The 24,540-nt window shown below is 40.0% G+C and overlaps 1 protein-coding gene across 2 annotated transcripts in view; it reads left to right on the top strand.

Annotated features, from left to right (window-relative positions):
• WNT7B (Wnt family member 7B) overlaps nucleotides 1–24,540 on the top strand; it is a 153,051-nt gene that overhangs the window by 71,525 nt on the left and 56,986 nt on the right. For both annotated transcript variants that reach the window (XM_050966258.1, XM_050966257.1), the window contains exon 2: nucleotides 11,221–11,447. In XM_050966258.1, the coding sequence (XP_050822215.1) occupies nucleotides 11,221–11,447 (227 nt within the window). The remainder of the gene's footprint in view (nucleotides 1–11,220; nucleotides 11,448–24,540) is intronic.

The following is a 24,540-nucleotide window of genomic DNA, read 5'->3' as shown; positions in this document are numbered from 1 at the left end:
ACATTTTAATATGCACTGCAGATGTATCCTTCAAGTTTTCATAGAAATGTTAAAATTTCCAGAATACTGGCTCAGATCCTCAGCCGGTGTAAATCAGCTTAGCTCCATTTACTTCATATTTGCTGACTTTTACTGACAGCTGAGGATCCCACCTAATAAGTAAAGAGCATTTACCTGAATCATCAGGTTGGAAAGGCAAGAGTATTTCAGTTCTGAAAGCAGAATTCTTCTCCCATTGCATATTCAAACTCAAATATCCAGCTCTATTCACATGCCTAAAACTCCCACTGATATCAATGCGAGTTCCAGGCACATAAGAAAAGCTGAATATAGAAATCAAGATATAGTGTATGCAAGTGAGAGAAGAATTTAGCCCTAATATCTATTGCAGGGGTAGGCAACCTATGGCACATGTGCCGAAGGCGGCACGTGAGCTGATTTTCAGTGGCACTCACACTGCCCGGGTCCTGGCCACCAGTCTGTGGGGCTCTGCATTTTAATTTAATTTTAAATGAAGCTTCTTAAACATTTTAAAAACCTGATTTACTTTACATACAATAGTTTAGTTATATATTATAGACTTAAAGAGAGATCTTCTAAAAATGTTAAAATGTATTACTGGTGCACAAAACCTTAAATTAGAGTGAATAAATGAAGACTCGGAACACCACTTTTGAAAGTTGCTGACCCCTGATCTATTGTATTAAAAATAATATTGCAAAAAATACAGATTTCTGCTGTAAAATAGGATCCACTCAGAGTCCATCTTTAATGTTTCAAGAAAATACACAAGTATGTTCCCTGCTTTTGAAAAAGTAAAGCTAAAGAATGTTTCACAGTGAACTGTCCACTGTTTTTATCCACGTCTGTCCTTCAGCCCACTGTCATAACACTTCAGGATGTGATCTTACTAGTTCTCACAACTTGAACAGGACAACGTCTGGCCAATTCTTGGATAGCAGGATTTCCTCCTCTTTATCTTCTATTTGCAGCTTTTTCTGCAGGAGGGAGCAATCTGGTCCAGACTCAGGACATACATTCAAGGATGCATTCCAGTGAAGTTGATTGAGGATTTTGGGGCTGATAAGATTTTGGAACATATCAAGTGATATGAAGTATACTTTCTTGCATGTTGGACTGTCTTCTGTCTAGAAAAGCAGCAAAGAGTCCTGTGGCACCTTATAGACTAACAGACGTTTTGGAGCATGAGCTTTCGTGGGTGAATACCCACTTCGTCAGATGCCTTCTGTCTAGAGGCATGAGAAACATGGCTCTTCTCTTCAATGCCACCCCATCTCACTGTGCCTCAGTTATTCTCCAGTAAGATCATTTGCTTTCTGTCTCATCTATGTCTTCCACTGCAGAGAAATACTATCCAACAAAGAACTGTCCAATGCACTTGGTGTAACTTCCTTTTGGAATAACAGTGATTCTCTTTACGGATGACGGAAAGCACAAATGAGGTAGAAAGCAAATAATAGGAGTAGAATGCAGTGCCAACTGAAAATAGTGGGTTGGTGCACTGGTATTCAGGAAATGGTACTGACATTATTGAGAGTTGAGGGTGCTTGGAATTTTGCAGACATGGCCCCTACACTTATAATATGTAATCTGGACCTATGGGCTTTTCTAATGGTTGAAATGGTGGAGTCTGTAAAACTTATTATATACAATATGCATAAGAATAAATTGTATGAAACAGAGATTCAAATTTGATTTTCTTTTGATTCCTAGCATCAGATACAGTTGTTGGCTTTAAAAGGGGGCTAAATAATTGTATGTCTGATTAGGTAATGTATGTATGTATGACCAATATATTTTAGTTACACCTGCTAAGAGAAGTGCAAGTAAAGCTCATGCTTCAGCACCTTGATCCCTGAAAGGGTCAGGAGGTAATTTTTAGCCCTTCACACTACATTGCATAGTTGTCCCAGTGAATTATAGGGAAGTTACTGCTTTCTCTACAGCATCAGGCACAGACCACCTGACAGATACCAAAGGGCAGGATACTAGACTTTATAGGCCATTGGCTGACTCTGGTATGACAAATAAAATGTTCTCATGAACCCAAAATTGCTTAGTAATCAGTTTCCTAATGATTACTATTTTTAATGTGGAATTATGATTTTATGGATTTTGATGTGTGAATATTTTCAATCAAACAATTTAGAATGCCAATAAAAAAGTGAATATAAACAAAAAAATGTAGTTGTATGGAGGAGAAGAGTCTGGGATTCCTGCCATATGAGAACATTTTAGGGTCTGATCCTGCAAGATTTACATCTGTGAAAAACATCATTGACTTCCATGAACCTACCCAGAGGTGCACAGATCAAGGTGGAGGAACAGATCCTAAACTAGCATATGATAACTAAGATCTACAGAGTTAAGATTATCATCTGTCATACTCTTCTTGAGAAATGGACTCTATCACAAAGTGAAGGTCCTGATTTTGGATCAGGACTTGGATCATTGCTCTATTCTGTACAAAACTGAAAATGAGAAAGAAACCCACTGTTTTGCGTTCTGGAGAAAACAGTACACATTTCCAGTTTGACACTCAGTGGGTCAAACCTGTGGGTCTCCTGGAAACTGACCTAGTTGCTAGGCACTTTGAAAAATTACTGGAATATACTCCATTCTTTCATTTAACATAGAATGGAAGGACAGCCCAACAGCCACCTAGCAGAGATTGAGTTTAAATAAATTAGAGATGGATAATGTCTGCTAGATAAACTAGTCCATTCTCTTCTCAGGGCAGGATTAGTCATATAGCATACTATCCAGAGCTTTATCCAGCCCTGTGTTATAAATGACTCAGGGCTATATTCTGACACTCTTTCTTACACTGAGTGAATAACACCATTGATTTCAATGGGCTAGGTTATGACTTTAGGCACAGAGCCAAGCACCACCCCAGGTGACACTGTGATTCAGATGCCTCTCAGTCATAGCTCCTCCCCACTTCCGCCTTGCTCTGGGAGGTATCAATGTACTTCTGGTACTACCAGGAACAAATTACCAAACCCCTTCTGCTGGGTCATATGTGGTTAAGAGGGTGGAGCCTAGGCTCTTTCCACTCCCTGCCCACCTGCTTGGGGTGGGGGGGGTACTTTGGTGTGGTATATCCCCTTACTCTTATGCACCCACATCTGAGTTCTGAGTAGTGTGCATAAGGTTGCAAGGGCAGTTATTAGTCTCCCTTGCTCCCTGGCATAAATATATAATCCAAGCCACAACCTAGCCCAATGGGACTATTTGTGGAGTAAAATACACCACTTAGCATGAGCTATGGTGGCAGAATCTGCCCTATAGTGATAGGACTTTGACATCAACCTGTGGTCTAATAAAACTCACCCTTTGGAATGTTTCTCTTGATATTCAAAATATGGGCCTTTTTGCAATGCATTTGCTAGGATCCCAATGATAGTGCATTCAAATATGGATTTTATATTCTGTAACGTGCAATCATCTGGAAGTCTGTGAAGCAAGGGACCTGATTCCACCTCTTGTTTGAACTACTGCTAATTGCTAGGGCATAGATTGTGACTTGAGGTGAAGCCCTCAGCAAGCGGGGGTGCATTGGCTGCACCGCCAAAGGCGTTGTCCTAAGAGGCATTGTGACTCAGAGGCACACCTCTTGAGACAATTTCTCCTCTATTTCCTCCTAGGGAGTAATAATTTACTGCTGGTCTAATTACAACAGCTCATCTTGGCTGGCTGGTATGTAAGGGGAGTGAATCCAACGCTCTGCCCCTCTCAACCAATCTGTTGCATGTAACCAAAACAGGAACATCAGGAGAGTTTTCACTCCCACTTCCCCCTTGCACAGGCACGTTGTCCACCTCTGCCCCCAGTGTGACTCATCCCTCAAGGCTACCTACCCTACTAGTTTCATTTTGGAGTGGCAGGTGAATAATGTTACTTAAAAGAGATGGTATTTGTCTGGCCATATCACTTACACTCACTTAAAATTCTCTTCCTCCTGTGTATTGTAACCAATAACATTGCAATGGCATCAATTGCGAGAAGCAAGCTGGAGCTCCAGCAGGAATCAGCACACCACAGGGCAGAACTGAGCAGGCTTATTTGACTTCCATTTCAATATAACATGCACTGAACAATGATTTCTTGAAGCCTGCTGTGGAAAACAAAATTGAAAGCATAAATATATGCAGATGGAATTCAGAACTGGGAAAGCTTCTGCCAATTTCTGCAACTTATGCATGCTCAAAATATTCACTTAGGAATTCTTAATTAAATAAACCATTCAGTAGGGGTGTTCTGTTTCAGATGTGTCACAATGTCACCACAAAATATGTCAGTGGTTCTTTTTAACAAAGATTCCATTATAGAGGTTTTTATCAGACACTGTGGAGTAAGTTTTCAGTACAGTGCACAGGGATTTTAGCCATGCAACTCCTTTTCTAATGGGATTCGTGTGGCTAAATCTCTTCATTCCATGCTGAAAATGTATCCCTACCCAACAGCAACCTAAGGTTAATACTGAGCAGCAGTTTGAGATGATCTCACTGAAACCAGAAGGGCATCTAATCAATAAATAATCAAAGACTATACAGTCAGACTGGCCTAGTGGTAAGTCTTGTGCATTGTACTGCTAGGCAGCAAGGAATCCAAATTAGCCTGGTGCTTTAAATTCAGTGGGACTTGGATTTAATTGCCTCAGGAGCATCACAAAGGAAGTTAATGCACCCTGATATCACCTCTTGATTAGGACTTGGGGTAAAATGGCATTTGTTCTAGTGGCATATATTTTCTGAAAAAGGGTGGTAAAAAGTAAGATTTTTTTAAAACAAAAATGTATTGGGTAAACATGAATTAGATGTAGTATATCTGTATTAAATGCCATGACCGTTTACTATCTCTGTTTGACATCTATATTTGTCAGAGGCAACCGCCTCAGAACTTGGGGAAAATTCAGATGGGGATCTGGGTCTGTATTTCAAGACTTGGGAATACCTTTAAGGTTTACATATTTTTACCTGTATTTTATCATATGGTAAAAAATCAGGTTCTACTAACAGTAAAAAACATTCTCTCTGACAAGGTGTGTAACTATTTTGTTTTCATTCTCTTTGCTATAAGGTTGGATGAATGGATAGCTTTCTATATTTGCCAGAATAGTTCTGACAAAGGCCCTGATCCTGCAAACACTTATTCATATGATTAACTTTATATACATGAGCTGTCCCATTGACCCCAATCAGACTGCTCACATGCACTAGATGAACATACATGTGTTTGCTGGTTAGGGGACTGAGAAAGCAACCTACAAAACAGCAGTAAATCTTTTTTATGGTAGGTAGCAAATGCTTATGGCAGAGGTTTTAATTTGTTCAGAAACATTTACACAATTTTGCATGAAATTTTACAGCTTTCCAGTTCACATACTTTTTCAGCCCGCAAATTTCTGTGAAATTTCAAGGGGCCATAATATTTGTATGACTGGCTTGTAAAATTAAGTTGCTCAAGATGCTATGGTTTTGCAGTTTTGCATAAAACGTTGTGAGAAATTACTAAGAAAGCAGTGTGGTGGAGAGGTAGGTAGGTAACCAAACTGTTTTGGCAGAAAAATTGGAATTATTAGTAATATTGCTTTACATGCTTTAACACCAGGCAATTTAAACAAACAACTTCTCCTTTTGTTAAGAATATTTTGCTTATATCTAGCTTAAGGGGAACAGTCATGACTGCAGATTGATTTAAAAAAAATATGAACACTGAACTTGAGGTTTCAAAATCATGATGTGAATCCAAACCTTCCCAAAAGTCAGGGTATTCACATGCCCTTTTTAGATTTGGCCTGTTATAGGTTTGAACTTTAAACTTGTGTCCAAACCCAGATTCAGATCCAGAGGTCTGGTTTTGACCTCTCTTCACTTATAAGAATAAAAAAAAAATCACTGCAAGCAGTTCCCTGTGAATTAATGATTAAGGTGAAGGCTCTTCAATTCCTCTCAACCAACCATTATTATTAATCTCTAAGAGATGTCACATGGTTCCACTGGTATTGCTTAAAATGGGTATTTCACATTGATGAAGAAATGTAGAACTCAGAACTGTGCACACATTATCACCTTGCAGTACGGTTACAGCAGAAATCTGAACAAAACACCGCACTCAGGATTTCCTTGTGGTAAGACTACTGCTCCTGGAGGAAAGATTAGATGGCAGACAATGGCTAAATGTGGCATGTGGATTTTGGTTTTTTGACAGTTGTTATAAAGCAAAACACACTCAATCCAGTTATAGATGTAGCATTTAACCTGTCAAAGCCCAAACATGCAACTCAGCCCTTTAGCATGCGTGACAAACACACAAACTGAGGGATGCCACAAGAAGCAGCAGACAAGGAAGCATGAAATGCTGTTGTGTGCATTTCTTTAATATAAATAAAGTTTTCCAAAATCTCAGTTTCATGATTCAGCATTTCTGTTGGCAATAAATTAGAGTAACGATTTAACAGTAAGCTAACAACAGGTCTGAGGGATAGGCTGAAGAGAGAGGGGAAGTCCCTTGAAGTACTACCAATAAAAAAACCCTAGTAATGATAGTTTGTATTTATATAGTATCTTTCATCAACAGTATCTCAAACCACTTACAAACATTAATTAATTAAGCCTTACAACACCTTTGTGAGGCAGATAGGATTCTACTTATTTTACAGATGGAAAAGCTAAGCCATACTGAAGAAAGTCATTTGCCTAAGGTTTGGCACAGAGTCAGTAGGAATACAGTTCTGCAAATCAGTTCCATGCTCATACTGCTAGATAGTAGTGAGGTGAAACCAATGCACATCTTTAATGCATGTATACACACTATGGCCAAAGCTGTCCTTTGATTTTGGGTGCCTCAGGTTTTGGGTGCCCAAATTGAGACGAGGTCAATGAGAGCTACCAGGGGCTCAGAACTTCTGAAAATCATGTCAAAAGGTGTCTCAAGTCAACCAGTCAAAAATGAAGGCATCAAGGTTACAGGCCAAATCTGAAATGTCTGGCTAACGAGAAACGTATAGTGCTCTCTTAGTGGAAATTTGGCCCTGTAGAATCAGTGGCAAAATTCCCATTGACTTCAGTGCAGCCAGAATTTCACCATTTGAGTACAGGCATAGCTGTCTTTGATCCAAATTATAATCTTGGGTGCCATCATTTCTGAGGCCCCAAATTGAGACACCTTTTGGACTTGATATTCAGAAGTGCTGCAGCTCTCATTGACACACATACTATATAGTGTGTGTGTTTGTGTGTAAGACTGCTTCTAGTGGTATAACCTAGGAAATGGAGCCCACAGGAGGGAAAATTCTACAACAGGCCCACAATCTCCACTGTAGGACTCAAAGACAGCCAGAGCCAGTCTAGAAGGCACTGACTGGAGAAGGGGCATGCCCAATGCACCTTACAGATGTGCTGAAAGTGCCCAATCAGCCCCATCTTCTCATGCAGGGAGCCCTGGATACAGTTTAAAGTGTAGTTCCGCCTTGAAAAAATGACTATGTGAGATCATCACCACCTTCTTCAGCTATTCTGCTCCATGTGTTTAATGTCACATCTGCTGATTCCAGTGAAAAAATAAATGTTTACTACCAACACTGCAGAAACAACACTGCTGATCTAGATTATTTTTAGACATGCCCACCATCAACAGAACTGTTGACTAAATTCCTATTGTGGAACCACCCTGTGGAACCCCAATGTCTTCATGTTATGCCTTCATTTACAACCGTGTAACTTGCCTAAACACCATAGGGTTGCACCTATATAATTTAAAGGTAATGAAGTTGTAAAGATGTAACTGAAAGCAGAATGTGGCCTGTGGAATCTTTATTTCAGGTGATGATGCACAAGCTCGGCTTGACTTTAAGATCTCAGGATTTGTCAAGATGGCATTGCAGTGTGAACTAGAGGGGTGTGACTTGTAGAGTGTTCTAACATGCTCTAACTGCCCTGCTTAGACCCTGCTGACACACTATAAAAGGTACTTAGTTCACACTGATGTCATCCGCTTTCATACAGGACTGCATTAATATGCATTAGATACCTTTTAGAGTGCGCCAGCAGGTCTACATGAGGCAGTTAGCGCAGAACATGTTAGAACGCTCTACAGTTCAGACCCTCCTATTTGTGCAGACAAGCGCCCAGACTGAGTCTGCAAATCTGACAATTAAATACTTGTAAACTGAGCACATTTGTTCTGGAGTCATTAGGATGAATAAACATGGAACCTTGTCAATGTTATTTATAATTAGTCATTTTCAGAGTAGAACCACATTTGAAAGCTGCTCTTCCCCCATTGTCTTACGTTAAAGCAAATCCCTTGTATGAATTCCCCTGGTTTCAGTAGTGATCCATCATGTAGTTGTATTATTTATTTATTTAGTTGGAAATTCATACAACAGCATTTTGTTAGTCACTGGAAGCAACCTCTGACTAATGCTTTTCATATTAAAAGGTGTACGCTTTGGAATTTCATGTGATTGATTGTATACAATGCATACAAAATGCCTTTTCATTGTTGCCACTTAAATTGCATAAAAGGATAAGATCTGGGAATTAATGCAATTCAGAAAGGGATCCTAGCATTTTAAAGTGTTCATAACAAACAACCTAACTGCAAATGTTTCTAGATCATAATTCCCCAGTTATTCATGGAATAATTTTTTTCTGCTTGTAAGCCTTTTTGTACTGCAACATGATTATACTATACACACTGTACCTACCTGTATCACGTCATGATAATAAAAAGGAGAAAAGCCCTATAAACAATGAAAGAAAATGGATTAGTTGTTCTGTAATATTGAGACCTGCCTGAATCCTAAACCAAATATTCAGGTTTCTTCGCTATGATCCAAATTCTTCTCTAATTTTCACAGATTCACAGATTTTTAAGGCCAAAAGGGACCATAATGATCATCTGGTTGGACCTCCTGCATAATACAGGTTGGAGAACCTCACCCAGTAATTTCTGCATCAAGCCCATAACATGTTTGAGCTACAGCATATCTTTTAGAAATACATCCAAGTCTTGTGTTAAGGACTTACACATTTAAAGATTGTATATTGTTAGTTAAACAGAGATGGGCCAGAACCAAAACCCAGTTAAGAATATGCCAGAATTTTGAGAATTTTGGGTCCCATTCTAAACTTTGTGTCTGGGCCCTAGCACCCACTGAACTAAAACTCCCAATCTGAACCTTCATGTCTCAAACTTTGGGAGGGATCAGATTTGGATCCAAATTTTGTACTTCTCGTCCATCTCTTTTAAAAAGGAAATATGGCACAATGTGCTCACATTAACTCTTCTCTAGTTTCCTAAAATTCAAATGATTCAACTATATATAAAAGCTGTGGATAAATTTAATGGAAAGTCAATTTAGAAAGCTCTGCCAAATGGAAGATTAAAGGTAGAACTGGCTAAAACTCTAAATCTCTGTTCTGTGGGAAATTTAGATATTTTGTTTTGGTGAGTGCTTAATTTCAATTTTATCTTTTTGACCATCTATTATATTATAAAAGTCAAAATAATAAAGTTAAAACAAAATGCTTCAACCTTATAGAATCAAAATGTTTCAATAATTTGTCGTTGAAAATTTTGACTAAGTCAATAACATTACTGCTAAATGTTTTGATTTTGTCAAATTGGCATTTTCCTGTGGAAAACTTCTGTCAGAAAATTTTTGACCAGCTCTAATTAAGGGCTACATTGTTGCTGCCCTGAATGAGTGTGCAAGGTGGTGAGGGAACAAGTTCACCCCTTTATGGACCCACATAGGAGACAGCTTCAGATCTTGTGATCATTGGGCCACATCCAAGTGCCCCAGCCCTGTTTGAGGGTGGAACACCTACTTTGCTGAGATGGTCAACAATGGTGTTTGTTGTGAAGGTGGTAGACACTTGTGTCTAGGAAGTGAAATGAGACCACCAACTTTTTTTCAGTGCACAGTAAGTTATTGGGTGAGCTAGCTTGGTAAATGACACAGAGAGCTCCTTCCCTGCAGTATGAGGAAGTGTCCAGAGAGGAAGCAGCCATGAATTGTCTCTCAGCATTCCAGTTTGCATAGGGATAGGACAGCGGGCCTGGCTAGCTCTGCCAGCAGCTTTTATTGGGTTAGAGGAAGTTTGTCTAGGTGCTGTGGGGCATGGAAAAGGCATAATGCCTCCAGCACCACTTACCCTCATCAGTCTCCTTAGTGTGGCTCTGAATTTAAGAAGCATAATCTACAATGTTTTCATGGCAACTAGTCTGGACATTCCTGGCCATCAATTCTAGCCCATGGGTAGAAGAACCTAAGTCACTTGGGAGCTTAAGATACATTTGCAAGAGTGACTTAGGAGCCTAAATCTTAATAAAAGTATTTTGAAAATGAGACAGGCTCCTAAATCACTTAGTTCATATTGAACATTTTATCCCATGTCTTATTTAAAAAAAAACAAAACTTTGTCATACATGCATCAGATAAAGATGTTGGAAAATGACAGATGTATGGCCTAAAATGGAAATCTTATCAATCTTAAACAGTTAGTTGGCTTATATTGGGCAGATGCAAGGTAAAGGCAGTCTTCAGAATGAGTTGTAACTCATGAGCTATTGCTCTGAAAATATATTGAAGAATAAGAATGACAAGTTTCAGTTACGGATGTTGCATGTTGGTCTTGATTAATACTCATAAACTTCCATTATTTACTCAGTACTTTAAGTTAGTAGTAATGGGCAACAATGTTGGTAGAATAAAATCATTCTCTAAGTTTTATTCCTTGGTTTAAAATTAGAGGTGAGTGAACTGGCTCTGGTAAATTAAATACTGAGGTTGAACCTAAGCACAACACTCAAGATGAACCTGAACCTTGAAGACTCTGTGAAGTTCAATGACCTGTTAACTTATATTTTTCAATATTACTTTTCACCTCTCCTTACTTCCTGGTTTTATCTGGGACCAGATGCAGAATTGCCAATATTCTGTGAACGAAGCTGTTCATGTGGGCTTTCTGGCCCAAATGAAACCAGGAATTCCTGGAAATTCTGCAAGATTTCCAACCTTAATTGCCAGACCAAAGCAGTTGGGATAAGTCTGCATAATTATAGTAACCAAACTTCCAAACATTTTGCTGTTTGCCCATTGCCTTGTCAGCCACACTGCAGTATGGAGCAAATGGAGTAAATGGTCTCAATTAGATTCTAATGCCTCTTTCTGCTTTTCTTCAGAGCTTTGTCATCTGTGGTGGCTTTAGGAGCAAATATAATCTGCAACAAAATCCCAGGCTTGGCCCCTCGGCAACGAGCGATCTGCCAGAGCCGCCCTGATGCCATCATAGTGATCGGAGAAGGGGCACAGATGGGAATCAATGAATGCCAATATCAGTTCCGCTATGGCAGGTGGAACTGCTCAGCGCTGGGAGAGAAAACAGTCTTTGGACAAGAGCTTCGAGTAGGTAAGGGATTCTTTAAAATAGTGTTAATAATAGTAAATTGGGACTGCTTGCCTTTTGGCTCTCCCCTTGCAGTGCTTTAGTGATGTAATGCTATAAGGCATTTACACACCACAAAAAATAAACCAACGTGCACCAGAACATCAGGGGCACTTTTTCTGATATTATCTAACCCTATTTTTAGTAGTTGAAAAAACATCTAGAGATTTCTAGGTTGAGTCTTTCATTATTCATACCAATCCACACATGAAAATGACTAGAATACTCTGTAGGGGCAGCAGTCACCTGAGTCAATTTCATCCCATAATTTCATAACAAATTTGTAGGCATTTAGGATTTCAGGACTGTTACTGTACTGCACACTATGACCAGTCAGAATTCCACAGTAATGGTGGAAATGGAACTAAAATCAGCTCCAAAAACACAGACTCCAACAGCAATAGGAGAATCCCAATTAGCTGTTAACAATACATTGCCTATGATACCCAGCTGACTATCCAATACAGAGAAGTGACGCATACATATTCTACTCAGATTATTATCATGTGAAGATGACGCTACAAGTTATCTGAAGTGAAAAATATTTAAAAAAAAATAACTTGGTGTATAGGACCCTGGCCTAACAAACTCTTACAGGATAGTCAGTATCATGTGTTATTACTTTCCACAAATTCTCTGTGTGATATTATTTCATGAGGAGAGATCTTACAAAATAACTGCCTATATCTCCAACATTGACATTGTCACTGTCATCTGGTCAGATATCTTTCCCTTTATCTGTCCCTCAAAAGCTGCCCTAGTACCATCAATTGCACAGTTTGTTGTTTACATGCAAGAGTTTGGGTTTGTTGTGTCTAGTTATCACAATGTTGCATTGAATCAACATGCTAGAAAGAAAGCATATAGTCCCACACCCCTGAAAATACTACAATCCCCTTCCTTTGTGTAGCTGTAATATATCTTCCCGGGATCAAATTCTGATTTCAGTGATATCTGTGCTTGATTTTAATAACGGTAGTCAGTCACATAGTGGAACCAATAGTCGAATTTGGCCTGTGGTGTTCAATCACTGATTTTTGTAACACTGTGAAAGAATGACATAACTTTATGCACCACCAACGTGAGGAGTGCATGGTTCATATGTAGAGTGACCAGATATCCCGATTTTATAGGAACAGTCGTGATATTTGGGGCTTTTTCTTATATAGGCACCTATTACGCCCCCATCCCCTGTCCTGATTTTACACATTTGCTATCTGGTCATCCTACTCATATGGTGCTTGGGTTGTCTTGTGGGGAGTAAGGCCTTCCTTCTAACACTAGTGAGGAGTGGATCTCAAAAAGCTGGTGTTTGGTTCAAACAAGCATTGATCTGAATGTTCACCCAACAATTATGCAAAGCCTTTGAGTTTGACGCTGGGCTGAAAATCTCCTGGGCACAATGGGCTATTTCCCAAATTGCTGTAAGCCAGCATAACTCCACTGACTTTAGTGGAGCTGATTTATATCAGCGTAATGTGTCTTGACAAAGACACAGAAGTGCAGAAGAGTGCAAAAATGGAAACAAATGGGAGAAAATATTATCTGAACTTTTCTGAAGCTCAGAAAAGCTTTGGCTGCATTTGAGTTTGGCTAGGGGAAGGTCGGGGTGAAGAGGTATTGCTATATCTAAACTCGTTCACTCATCCTTTCCAAGAATTTTAGCATTCATGCAAACTCACTTGTCAGTGTTTCTTTACGTAAAAAGAAAGCTACCATATGACCTCAAGCCACCATATGAGTAGGATGAGTGAACGAGTTTAGATAAAACTAGATAAAACTTTTTCTCTTTTAGTCCCTTTTACACCTGTAGCAATTTTGTGGTCATGCAAAATGGGAAAAACACAGCTGTAATTTTGTTGGATACTGGCGTAATCTTTCAGTTCTCTCACTGTTGAACAAAAAGAAGGGCTCCAGAAGGGGAAAGAGGTTTACAATCCTCAAACTAGCAAACCTACAAGTAATGGAGATAATCTGAGTTTTATCCTTAACATTAATTGCATCAGAATGACCTCAAGCCACCTAATTACACAGACACTTCCTTGCTGCTGCCTGCTGGGGAGAGAGAAATGCCTGAGCCTCTTCAAGTGCTAGTGGTTTGGGGGATTTAATGTTTAAGGGGACATCGCTGACATCTGTTGTTCAATGGTGAAATCATGATACACTGTTGATAGTGAAGCTACCTGAGACTCCACACCTGTAGAATTTCTTCGGTATCAATTCTATTTTATTTATTAGACTTGGTGCATCCCAACAGGGCTAGCAAGAGACCTGGTGAAGTTTAAATAGGTAAGCATGCTTGAAACACTGGGCAAGCTTACTTGAATATATTAGAGAGAACATCCTGATAGGGATGGACATTCCAAAAATTTAGCATAAATAGAACCAGATTGGGAAACTGATTGCTGACTATATGAACACACATTATTACAACCTGAAACAAGGACAGCACTGAATAAGAAGAACAAGCAAAGTACACAACCGGGCAAAGAGTTCACATAAAACTGATCAGCCTCTTTTTTTTTTTTTTTTGCTGCTCACATAGTCATATTTTGCTTACTCTTTGCCAAGCCAAAGGCAGTAGGAGTCAGACTATCCATGCCAACATGTGTTTACCTGATTCCTTTGTTCTGGCTGAACCAGGAATATCTGGTTGTTGAGCTATTTACTTGTGCTTTGGAACTTAAACTGGGGTGTGAACATGTGATAGTTTTGCAACTTGGGGCTTGAATTAAGAAATTAATGGTAATAGTGCACATAGGAGCAGCTGCAGCATTCAGAAGCCTAACTGATAAAGCCCTGAGGGTTCCCAATTTATCAACCCTCCCCACCCTCTGCCATGGCAAGTAATCAGATGCTGTTGCTCAATATAGATTTCCTAGAAATGTATATGTGCCAAGTATAATAAGTGCTGCACTGAAAAAGAGCTGTGTGTTTATGCTCTCAGGCCTTGATTCACCAAAGCATTTTAAGCACGTGCTTAACTTTAAGTGTGTGAATAGTCTTGATGATGTCAGTGAGATAACTCATGTTCTTAAAGATAAACACATGCTCAAATGCTTTTGCTGGACTGGAGCATCAGTGATTAGTCTTTGGTGAAAGTGCATCTAGCCCAGTGTAATTTTGCTTCTAGTAGAAGACTGGGAAAAGGTATAAGATATTAAATCTCCAGTTCTGAGCACCTTTTGGTTTGTCATTTTGCTTTGTTCTTTGCTAATCACTATAGTTTTTTCTCTTCAGCACAGCTGAAACCTGCACTTTTAAAAACCTACTTCTTTTCAATAACTAATACTAATGACTTTAGGGGAATGTGATAGATCTGGATGGCTTCTGTAAGGAAAAAAAATGCCTCTCTAGTTGCTAGAATTCTTTGTGTGTGTCAACAAAACAGTGGCTGAAGAACTACTAGCTGTCAATTTATTTGAGGTCATACTTTAATGTCCCTCATGAGACTTTGTGGTCATGGTTAGAGAGTGAATCAGAAATGTGTAAGAGAGACAGTAGGAATGGATGGTCAATTTTCAACATGGCAAAAAGTTGACAGTGGGGTACCACAAAGAACAGTGTTCTTAATATAGTTATTAAAGATCTGGGGAAAGAGGAGAGTAGTGAGGTGGAACTTTTGCAGATGACACATTATTTAGCAAGAGTAGATCTAATTGTCAATATGACTGGCAAATGCTAAACAGGCCTCCCTGTCCTAATGTAAACAAACAGATTATCTAAGCCAGTGGTTTTCAACTAGGGGTATACAGATCCCTGGGGGTATGCAGAGGTCTTCCAGGGGGTACATCAGCTCAGCTAGATATTTGCCTAGTTTTACAACAGGCTACATAAAAAGCACTAGCAGAGTCAGTACAAACTGAAATTTCATAAAGACAATGACTCATTTATACTACTCTATATACTGTACTCTGAAATGTAAGTACAATATTTATATTCCAGTTGATTATATGATAGAAATGAGAAAGTAAGAATTTTTTCAGTAATAGTGTGTTATGACTCTTCTGTATTTTTATGCTTGATTTTATAAGTAAATAGTTTTTAAGTGAGGTGAAACATGGTGGGGGGTACTCAAGACAAACTGGACTCCTGAAAGGCGTACAGTAGTCTGGAAAGGTTGAGAGCCACTGATCTAAGCCCAGTGCTCACTACTGGGCTGGACCAAGCTTCTTCCTCTCAAGCTGGAAAACCAGCCCAGTTCCATCCTGCTCACTCTGGGGGCATGTCTGCACTGCAGTCAGAGATGTGATTGCAGCATATGTAGACATACCTGAGCTAGCTTTCATTTGGCTAGCTTGGGTACCAATAGCAGTGAAGCGGAGACAGCATGTATGGCGGCACTGGGTTGTGCAAGACTTCCCTGGACCTGAGTATGTATTCAGGCAGCCAGCCTGAATGGAAGTCCGTTCTGCCGCACCTTCACTGCTATTGTTACCAGAGTTAGCAAGGTTAAAGCTAGCTTGGGTACATCTAAGGTTCTGCAATCACACCTCTGATTGCAGTGTGGACATACCCTGAGTAAGATCCTTCAACACTCCTTTCCTGCCAGTGAGCTCATACTGCAGCTATTCCTAGTCCATATGTCCCTGCCCAACTTAGTTTCAGACTAACACAGGTAGGGGTAGAGAAAAGCATTCCCCCCTTGATGGGGATGGGATAGGGAGGTAGTTCAATAGGAAGGAGAAAAGTCACCCCTCTCTACTTGGGGTGAAGGAAGAAGATAACTGAGGGAGCACCACACCTCGATTGGGCAGATGATAGAATATTAGGTCATCTTCCTTTATTTGGGGTTGAAAATCATGGGCCCTTATCCCCTGGCTTAGAGGGAGAATATTGTAGATGGCCCTTGTTTGCAGAGTTTGTGGCAGACAGTGTGTGTGTGTGTATGTATGTATGTATGGAAGAGTAGGCATATATGAAGCACAGTGTACACACACACTGTGCCTCATATGTGTATGTATGGAAGAGTATGTATGTATGTACGGAAGAGTGTATGTATATATATATATATATACATACACACACACACACACACACATTGTGCCTCATATATGCCTATTCTCTCTCTCTACACACACACGCGGCAGGGTAGTATGCATGCATGCCTGGTGGAGTGCAGAGGTATATATGTGTGTGTTGTGTGGCAAAGTGTGGGTATAAATGAGTGGTAACATGAATGGAAAGGCATTAGCGATAGAATGGACTAGAGGAGTGTTATTCGGAGACAGAGGAAGTCAAGAAAGAAACAGGAGGAGATTGGGGGAGGGGCACAGAGATAAAGGAATGAAGGGGGCAGTGAATGAGGAAAAGGAGAGACTTAAGAAGGAATGAGAGAGAGGAAGATTAAGAGAATAGAAGGAGGAAGGAGAAACTGATAAAACATGGAGAAAGAGGGAGAGAACAGAGAAATCATAAATGGAGCATGAAAGCAAAGAGATGGAACAACTTGTAGCTGAAGCAATAGAATGAAGACAGAACAATGAAAGGGGAAGGAAGGGGCACACACAGGTGTACAATAAAAGTAAAAACACAGGAAAAAAATCTGAAAATGGCTTAAGAAGGCTCCAGAGGTGATCCAGGGAATTATAAACTGGTAAGCCTTACATCTGAAGCTGGTAAATTAGTTGAAATAATTACAAACAATAACAAAACACCTGGAAATTCATGATAACATAGGGTTTAACTGGCATGGTTTCTGCAAAGGAAAGTTGTGACTCACAAATTGCTTAGAATTCTTTGAATGTATTCATAAAATGATGAATAGAGGAGAAGAGGTTGACATAATTTATTTAGGTGGGTAAGGTAATATCTTTTATTGTACCAACTTCTGTTGGTGAGATAGACAAGCTTTCAAGCTCCACAGAGCACTTCTTGACCCACCTTGTCTCTCTCCTATCCTGGGACCAACACATCTAAATACAATGTTTGCAGTGTTGTTATAGACTTTGCAAAGGTCTTTGACAAGGTCCCACACAAGAGGCTACTAAAGAAACTAAGTAGTCATGAGGTGAGAGGCAAAGTATTGCCATGGAGCAAAAACTAGCTAACACACGAAAACAAATAATAGGATTAAATGGTCAATTTTTATCATGGCAAAATGTTAACAGTGGAGGTGCCTCAAGGTTCCGTACTAGGTCCCATGTTGTTTAATATATTTATTGGTCATCTGGAAAGGGGGCACATAGTGAGGTAGCAAAATTTGAAGATGACACAAAGTTATTTAGTTTAGTCAGGGCCAGACAAGAATACGAGGAACTTCATAGAGATCTAAACAAGCAAGATGAATGGACAACATGATGGCAAATGAAATTCACTGTCAATAAGTGCAAAGTAATGCACATTGGAAGGAAAAATTCAAACTACTCATACACCTTTAAGAAAGCAACCTGGGTATCACAGTAGACATCTTAACAAAGATCTTTCTGAAGTGCAGCTGGAGGCAAAAAAGGCAAAGATGGTGCTAGGATGCAGAAGGAATGGGGTGGTGAATAATATGGAAACCATAATGCCTTTCTATAAATCAATGAAGCAGTCTCACTACTGCGCGTGCAGTACAGGTTACCCCATCTCAAAAAGGATATTGCAGAACTAGAGGGGATTTGGAGAAAAATGATGAAAATGGTCAAAGGCAGGTGAAACTTTTATATAAAATAGAAATCGAAAGGATTGGGCTTGCATACCGTAGAAACTAGATGACTAAGACAGGATGTGATGAAAGTACATAAAATAATAAGTGCTCTAGAGCATCTGTTCTCCTTGTCTCATAACACAAGAACAAAGGGACATTGAATGAAATTAAGGAGCTGGGAAATTCTAAACCAATAAAAGGAATTAGTTTTCCAAAGGGCATGTAGTTGAACTGTGATACTCATTTCCACAGGAAGCTGTTGAGACCAAGAACTTCACAAGATTCAAAAGGGATTGGGTCTTTATATGAATATCAAGAATAGCAGAGTGATCATAATAAATGATAATAAAAAATTAGAAGGGATATAAAACCTCATGCATCAAAGCTTAAGCCAATCTCTATTGGAGACCAGGATGAAACATAACGTGGGGGAGCGATTATCCCACATCAGACTATTGCAGGGCTCTTCCTCTGGCCACTGCTGGAGACTAAATAGATCTTGGGTCTGATCCAGTATAGCAATTCCTATGTAGCTGAAAATTTAAACTTTTGTATGTATGAATATTGATTAATACATTGTTCTTTAGGAAACTTTCTGATATCAGAAAATGGGTTAATAGTGCCACTTAGTCCTGGGCAAATTCTAAGTCACTGTGTGTGCGCAGAATTCATCTCCCTCCCCCCCCTCGCCATTTCTTTGCTTCCTAGCAGAAAAATTACTTCTGGAGGGGAAGCAAAGGAAAGCTCAAGAATGGTCACGTGCCCCACCTCAGCAGTGCAGGCAGGTTGGTTTGGGTGCCTGGAGCAACCGGTAGAGATGTAAATCACTACCAGGAAGGGGGGTGCATGTGTGTGAGAGAGAGAGCCACTCTGTCTCTCTCACTTGCTATTGCAGCATGCTCCGCGTGGAGGGGCAGGGCTTTGGGGTGTTTCTGAGGAGGTAGGTGTATTAGGGCAGGCTCTGTCCCCTCAGGCAGAGCAGAATGTAGCAGCCTGCCTGCTTAGTGAATTATTACCACTGTCTTTGTGAATTCCCCCAGAAGTATACAACAGTGTAAAAGTTTTAAGGATTCTTTACAGTGCCAGAGTGGTGTAAAAGACAGTATGGTCCTATAAATGTGTGTACTGCTTTAGTGATTAGAACTGGTGTAAAATTTTGGACTGAAAAAATTTCCTATCAAAATGTACTCAGTGAACTGTTTGCTGCAGAACTTTCTGGAGATGGTCAGTAGCCAATATAAATTGTGAGTTTGCTTCCCCTGCCCTCAGTTGCCTATATTGTAGCACTGAGCAGATGGCTGCACATATTTGTTGACTAATAACTTGAAATAAAGGATCAAACCTAGCTACATTACTATTAGGCACGGGGGGTTGCTCTCCACTCCCATTCTCTATCTATTGTATTGTAGTTTAAATAAATTACTGAAATAATTGAAACCAGAGTGATTATATTGCATTATTTTGACAAATAAAATATGTAGTATTTTGTGAAATTTTAAAATACTGTGTGCATAATTTTTAATTTTTTGGTGCAGAATTTCCCCAGGACTAGCCATTGTATCTTCTTTGACTTTCACCTCAGGATTTCGGGATGAGATTTTAAAAGAGGCGTTGGAGGCAAAATAGCTTTAAAATTAAAGATATTAAAATTAATGGATGATGTGTGGTTAAATCTCTTGCACGGCTTTGGAAAGCTCAGCATGGACACTCAGTTTCTCTATGTTTATTTCTGTTCCTTACACTTCTATGAAACTCTTACCAAAACTCACTCTTACTATTTGTTTGTTTGTACAATGTCTAGGACAATCCTGATCTCACTTAGGTACAGGAGGCATTAGTGTAATACAAATAAAAAGGTGTGGTGCATGCAGAGAAATTGATATTTTATTGTCTACCTTTAAAAAGAGTACTCATGCCTTTTTTTGTTTTAAAGAGACTTTAAAGTCTCTCCATTGGTGTTTCTAGTGCCATGCCTCTCACCCTGAAGCTCACTTATCACTGTTCCCAGAGTTTTGCAAAAGCGGGGTGCAGCCAGCACCCAAAGCCATGAATTCAAGTTTGTAGCTCAAATTCTGGGCACTCACTAAACATTTGATGGAGACGGCTGTTTCTTCCCAGAATTTACTGCCAACCACAGGTGGGAGGAAAAGAGCAAGCACCTTCCGGAATCTTGTCAGTGCCACCTTTTTAATGACTGGCAAGAATCCTCTTCTTTATTTCCATGGATGAGTTTGACATCCCTTTTCATATTCACTATTTGAGAACTTGCAGATGAGTATGACTGAATGCCAGTGAAGATTTACTATGAATAAGGGAGCTGTACAAACCTTTTAATTGTGAATTATTTTCACTGGAAAATTTCTATACAAATGAGAAAAAATGGCTTAATATCCAAATTATTCTGCCTAAGGATGAACACAGATGCCACAGCAGTCTTTGGTTAAAGCTATGTAAAACCCAGAAAAAAATGGGCTGATTTTTGGGCCAAAACTTGGGCCCTATTTGCCATAACGTACCTTAGCTCTGTGAACTTTTCACTGAATCGGCATGGTTTTCAAGCACTTCTTAACTGGCTGATGTGGAATATGGTAGGTTTTTTTATGGTTTAACACAAACTCAGACTAAACTTGGCAGTTTTGCTTTGAGATTTCAGGTTTATTTGAAACCAAAACACAAGCTTAAATGGGAGGAGTGTCAAACCAAATGAATTATAACTGATGAAAAAAGGTCCACATGACCCCTGCAAACTGAACCAGATGAGTTTCATCAAGGCCTGTCAAGAATTCCATGATGTTCATGTATTTATTTATTTGTATTAGTAGAGTAGCAAATAGAGGCTCTGCTGTGCCAGGTGCTAAAAAATGTGGCTAGGTACATAAACTTGTATGCATACCAGTTCATATAGGTAATATAACTTTAAATGAGGGACACAGAAATATCCGGCCAGATCCTTGAGTCAGATTGAGCTCACTTGAGGTTGCAGAATCAGGGCTGCTCTAATTTATGCCTGGCTGCAAAGGCACCCAACAGGTTTTTCCAGCAGCTGGGGATCATTGGCATGCCAGTGCGCTCCTGACATGCCTCTCCTTTGGCCATGCTCCGGCATGACACATACACCAGGGAAGGCCAGAAAGCAGTGGCACAGTGCCAACTTTTGAATCTTAAGACACCTGGGGATTGTACAATGCACCTGGCTAGGCTGGCTCCACCGCTCTTTTGCGCTGATGTATTTCAGTGATTTCGTGCTATGTCAGGGCCAGGATTTGGCCAGTTGCATTAAGAACATTGCAAACAGTTTATACAAAGGGAAAAATGATAAATACACAACAATTATGTTGAATTATACAAGTGAGGCATTCAGATTTGAATGGATTTGTTACTGCAGTTAGGGACAAAGACAAAGTGACGCAGTCTGGTAGCAGAAGCAATGAATTTAGCAAGGCTGATCCATGTGGATGAATTAGCAAATTAATTGCATAGTTTTTGTGTACTTATAGTCTGACCTTCCCCAAAGCCATTCTCTCCCAGCCCATATCTCATTCCCTGGCACACCCACTTTACTCAACCCACCTCCCACTCTGTTCAACATTCTCCCACTGGACTCATCCACATACAAATCAAACTGTGCTGAATCCCCTCCCTCCCATTCTCACAGCAATGGCTGCACCTAACACCCCTTTGGGCTGCTACCACCCTACCCACTGCTTGAAGGCTGATGTTCCCATCTCTCCCCCTGCTTCCTGCTATACATCACCACCTGGCTGCCAGTGAGGTTTCTTTTTGTGCCAATTGATTCAGGAATGATTCAGTTAGTTATTTTTAGGCAGTGAATTATTCATTGATTGGTATTATTCGGAACTATGAATGCCTCCTTATTTGAGACCTATCCTCCAAAGAACCCCCTCCGCAAACCTATCTCAAAGAAAAGCCTCTCACCCAAAGGTTAACAAACTCTGGCTCTATCAGATCATTAGTGGAAGGGAACTCCAGACTAGAAGGCTCATTTGCCACAATGGTGCTTGGGCATAGAGGCAATTTCTCATGAAGCTAGGATCTAAACCAGAGCAGATTTTATAGATCATTAACAACACCTGGAAGCAAAAGAGGAAGCTAGGGCAGCCTCTGAAGCATGGAGCCAGAGTAAATGGCAAAAGTGAGATTTACTATTGTTCTTTGAAAGAAGATTATGCAAGATAATGCTTTGTGTATTGACCATTCCCTCTGAAACTCTAAGTATTGCATGGCTCATAAATTACTTCTCTTATCAGGGGTAAATCCAGGGCAAAAATGAGGGCTGGAAGATGAAAGTGTCTGTGGAGGGTGTAGCTGATAAGATGTCAGAATTGATCTGCAGATGACCCCTGTGCCAGACCTGGAAAATGATTGGCTTTAGAATTGTTCATCTGACTGTATTTCACATCTCTGAATATATTTCAAGGAAAACCTTTGAGATTTGGTGTGGGGGAAATTAACTCAAACGATTGCAACAGCCACCTGATGGTTGTAAAGAATCAGCAAACTACAGGGCAAGAAACCAGGGCATTTTGAAGGCTTTTTACATCTATTAACTTTTGTGTGGATTTGTGAATCTCTGACATCTTGAAAGAATGCCTGTGAGATGACATTAAGCTTCTCTGCAGTGTGTGGTTTAAGAGAATAATAATGTCTGCAGAGTTTAGAATCCCCCTCCCCCGCCTTGCACACATCACTCACCCATCTTCTGCCATACGCTAAAAATAAATAAATAAAAGGAAACGCTCTAGGATTTGAAGGACCACAGTAATCAGGGTATGGATTTTATTGCACCAACATTGCCAAGTGAACAAAGCAATGCAGAACATTTGCATATATACAGTAGATAATTAAAATGATGACCACAATTACAAATTGTGGGCGAGGGGAGAAAGGGGAAGAAGCTCTGCACTGAAGAGACCAGTAAGAAAAACTGTGACTGTGTGTACTCAGTGTGATTAAATCCATTTTGGATCTCAGAAAAAGTTTAGGAAAAAATTGTTTTGGGTACACTGGTCTCCAAAGAGAATATGGAAAGTGGGCTCAAGATGTGTCAACAAGAGCTGGTAGTGTGGGGAAATGAATGGCATGTTCTCACACATGTTGTAGGAGTTGATGTTGATCATGATGGTCCTTTCTGGCCTGAAAGTCCATGTTGTAGGAGGGCCAGCCAGTGAGTTATTTTTGGATGCAAGCCATAGATAAGTTTGATTTAGTTCTGGATTCAGGCCTGCAGATGGATTTAGTAATCTTTACTCTTGGCTATGATGGGAGTTTAACTGACATGCCAAATATTCATAAAAACTCCTACCAAGAGTGTTGCAAGTAGTCAATGGTATTATTTTCCAAAAAGAAATCCATTGCCTAGACACATGCATCCAGTACAATGGTGCTTTCAATCAGCTAGCCAATATAAAAAGCATACCTTTTCTTAAAATGGAACACTTCCAATATATGAGGACGGTCAGCACTGATAGAAATCACAATCACACTTGTATTACAGTGCTATCAGCAAATCAATAAAATGAGGAACCCTAAATGAATCCAAATAGGTTGGCTTAATGTGTTCAGACTTCTGCCTTTCTGTTTTCTTCTCCTTTTCTGGTGCCATTTCTTTCTCTTTTCACAGTCTCATTTTTATTTTCGTTTTTACGTGGTTATTTATATGTTCATTATACTTAATACATGTTAATATGTCAGATTAATTGTATGTTTAGTGTAAGAAAATCTATCTTTATGTATCTGTGTTTAAGCCAATAAAACAATTAATGTAAATAGTGGGTTCTCTGTAATGTGAAGTCTTTAAATCGTGAATTGAGGACTTCAGTAACTCAGACGGAGGTTATGGGTCTATTGCAGGTGAGGCGGGGTGAGGTTCTGTGGCCTGCAATGTGCAGGAGGTCAGACTAAATGATCATGATGGTCCTTTCTGGCCTGAAAGTCCATAAGTAACCTGGGGAGTAAAAGGGAATCAGAGATCTGGAAACAAATTAGAGGGAAAATGAGCAGTAATTAGATAATTTTTAATGTAATACAGAGTAGGACAGACTTTGTCAAAAGAAAGAGAAGAATCATCCTTAACATAGAATTAAGTGCTATATTGATGTAGGCATTTGTCAGTCATTTGGGGACAAGATTGAACTGTGGGCTGCAATATTTATCTGGATCTTTTCTTATCTCCAGATGAGTGGGCAGTAGCATCGCTAGCGGGGTTCAGTGGAAGCAGCTGCCTCCCCTCAGGGCGGCAGGCGCAGAAGCAGCGCTGGCCGGCCAGTGCTGCCAGCAGTTCCTGCTGGCCCAGGAGAGCCCCGCCAGCACGGCCGCAAAGCAGAGGCAGCGGCAGAGCCTGTGCATGCTGGAGGAGTGGACACCGCGGCTCTGCGCTGCTCATGGCAGCCACACCGGGCAGAGCCG

Source organism: Gopherus flavomarginatus, chromosome 1, assembly GCF_025201925.1.
Source record: "Gopherus flavomarginatus isolate rGopFla2 chromosome 1, rGopFla2.mat.asm, whole genome shotgun sequence".
Classification (NCBI taxonomy): Eukaryota; Metazoa; Chordata; order Testudines; family Testudinidae; genus Gopherus; species Gopherus flavomarginatus.
Note: the sequence above shows the minus strand (reverse complement) of the source record. Positions and strands in the feature narration are given on the sequence as shown.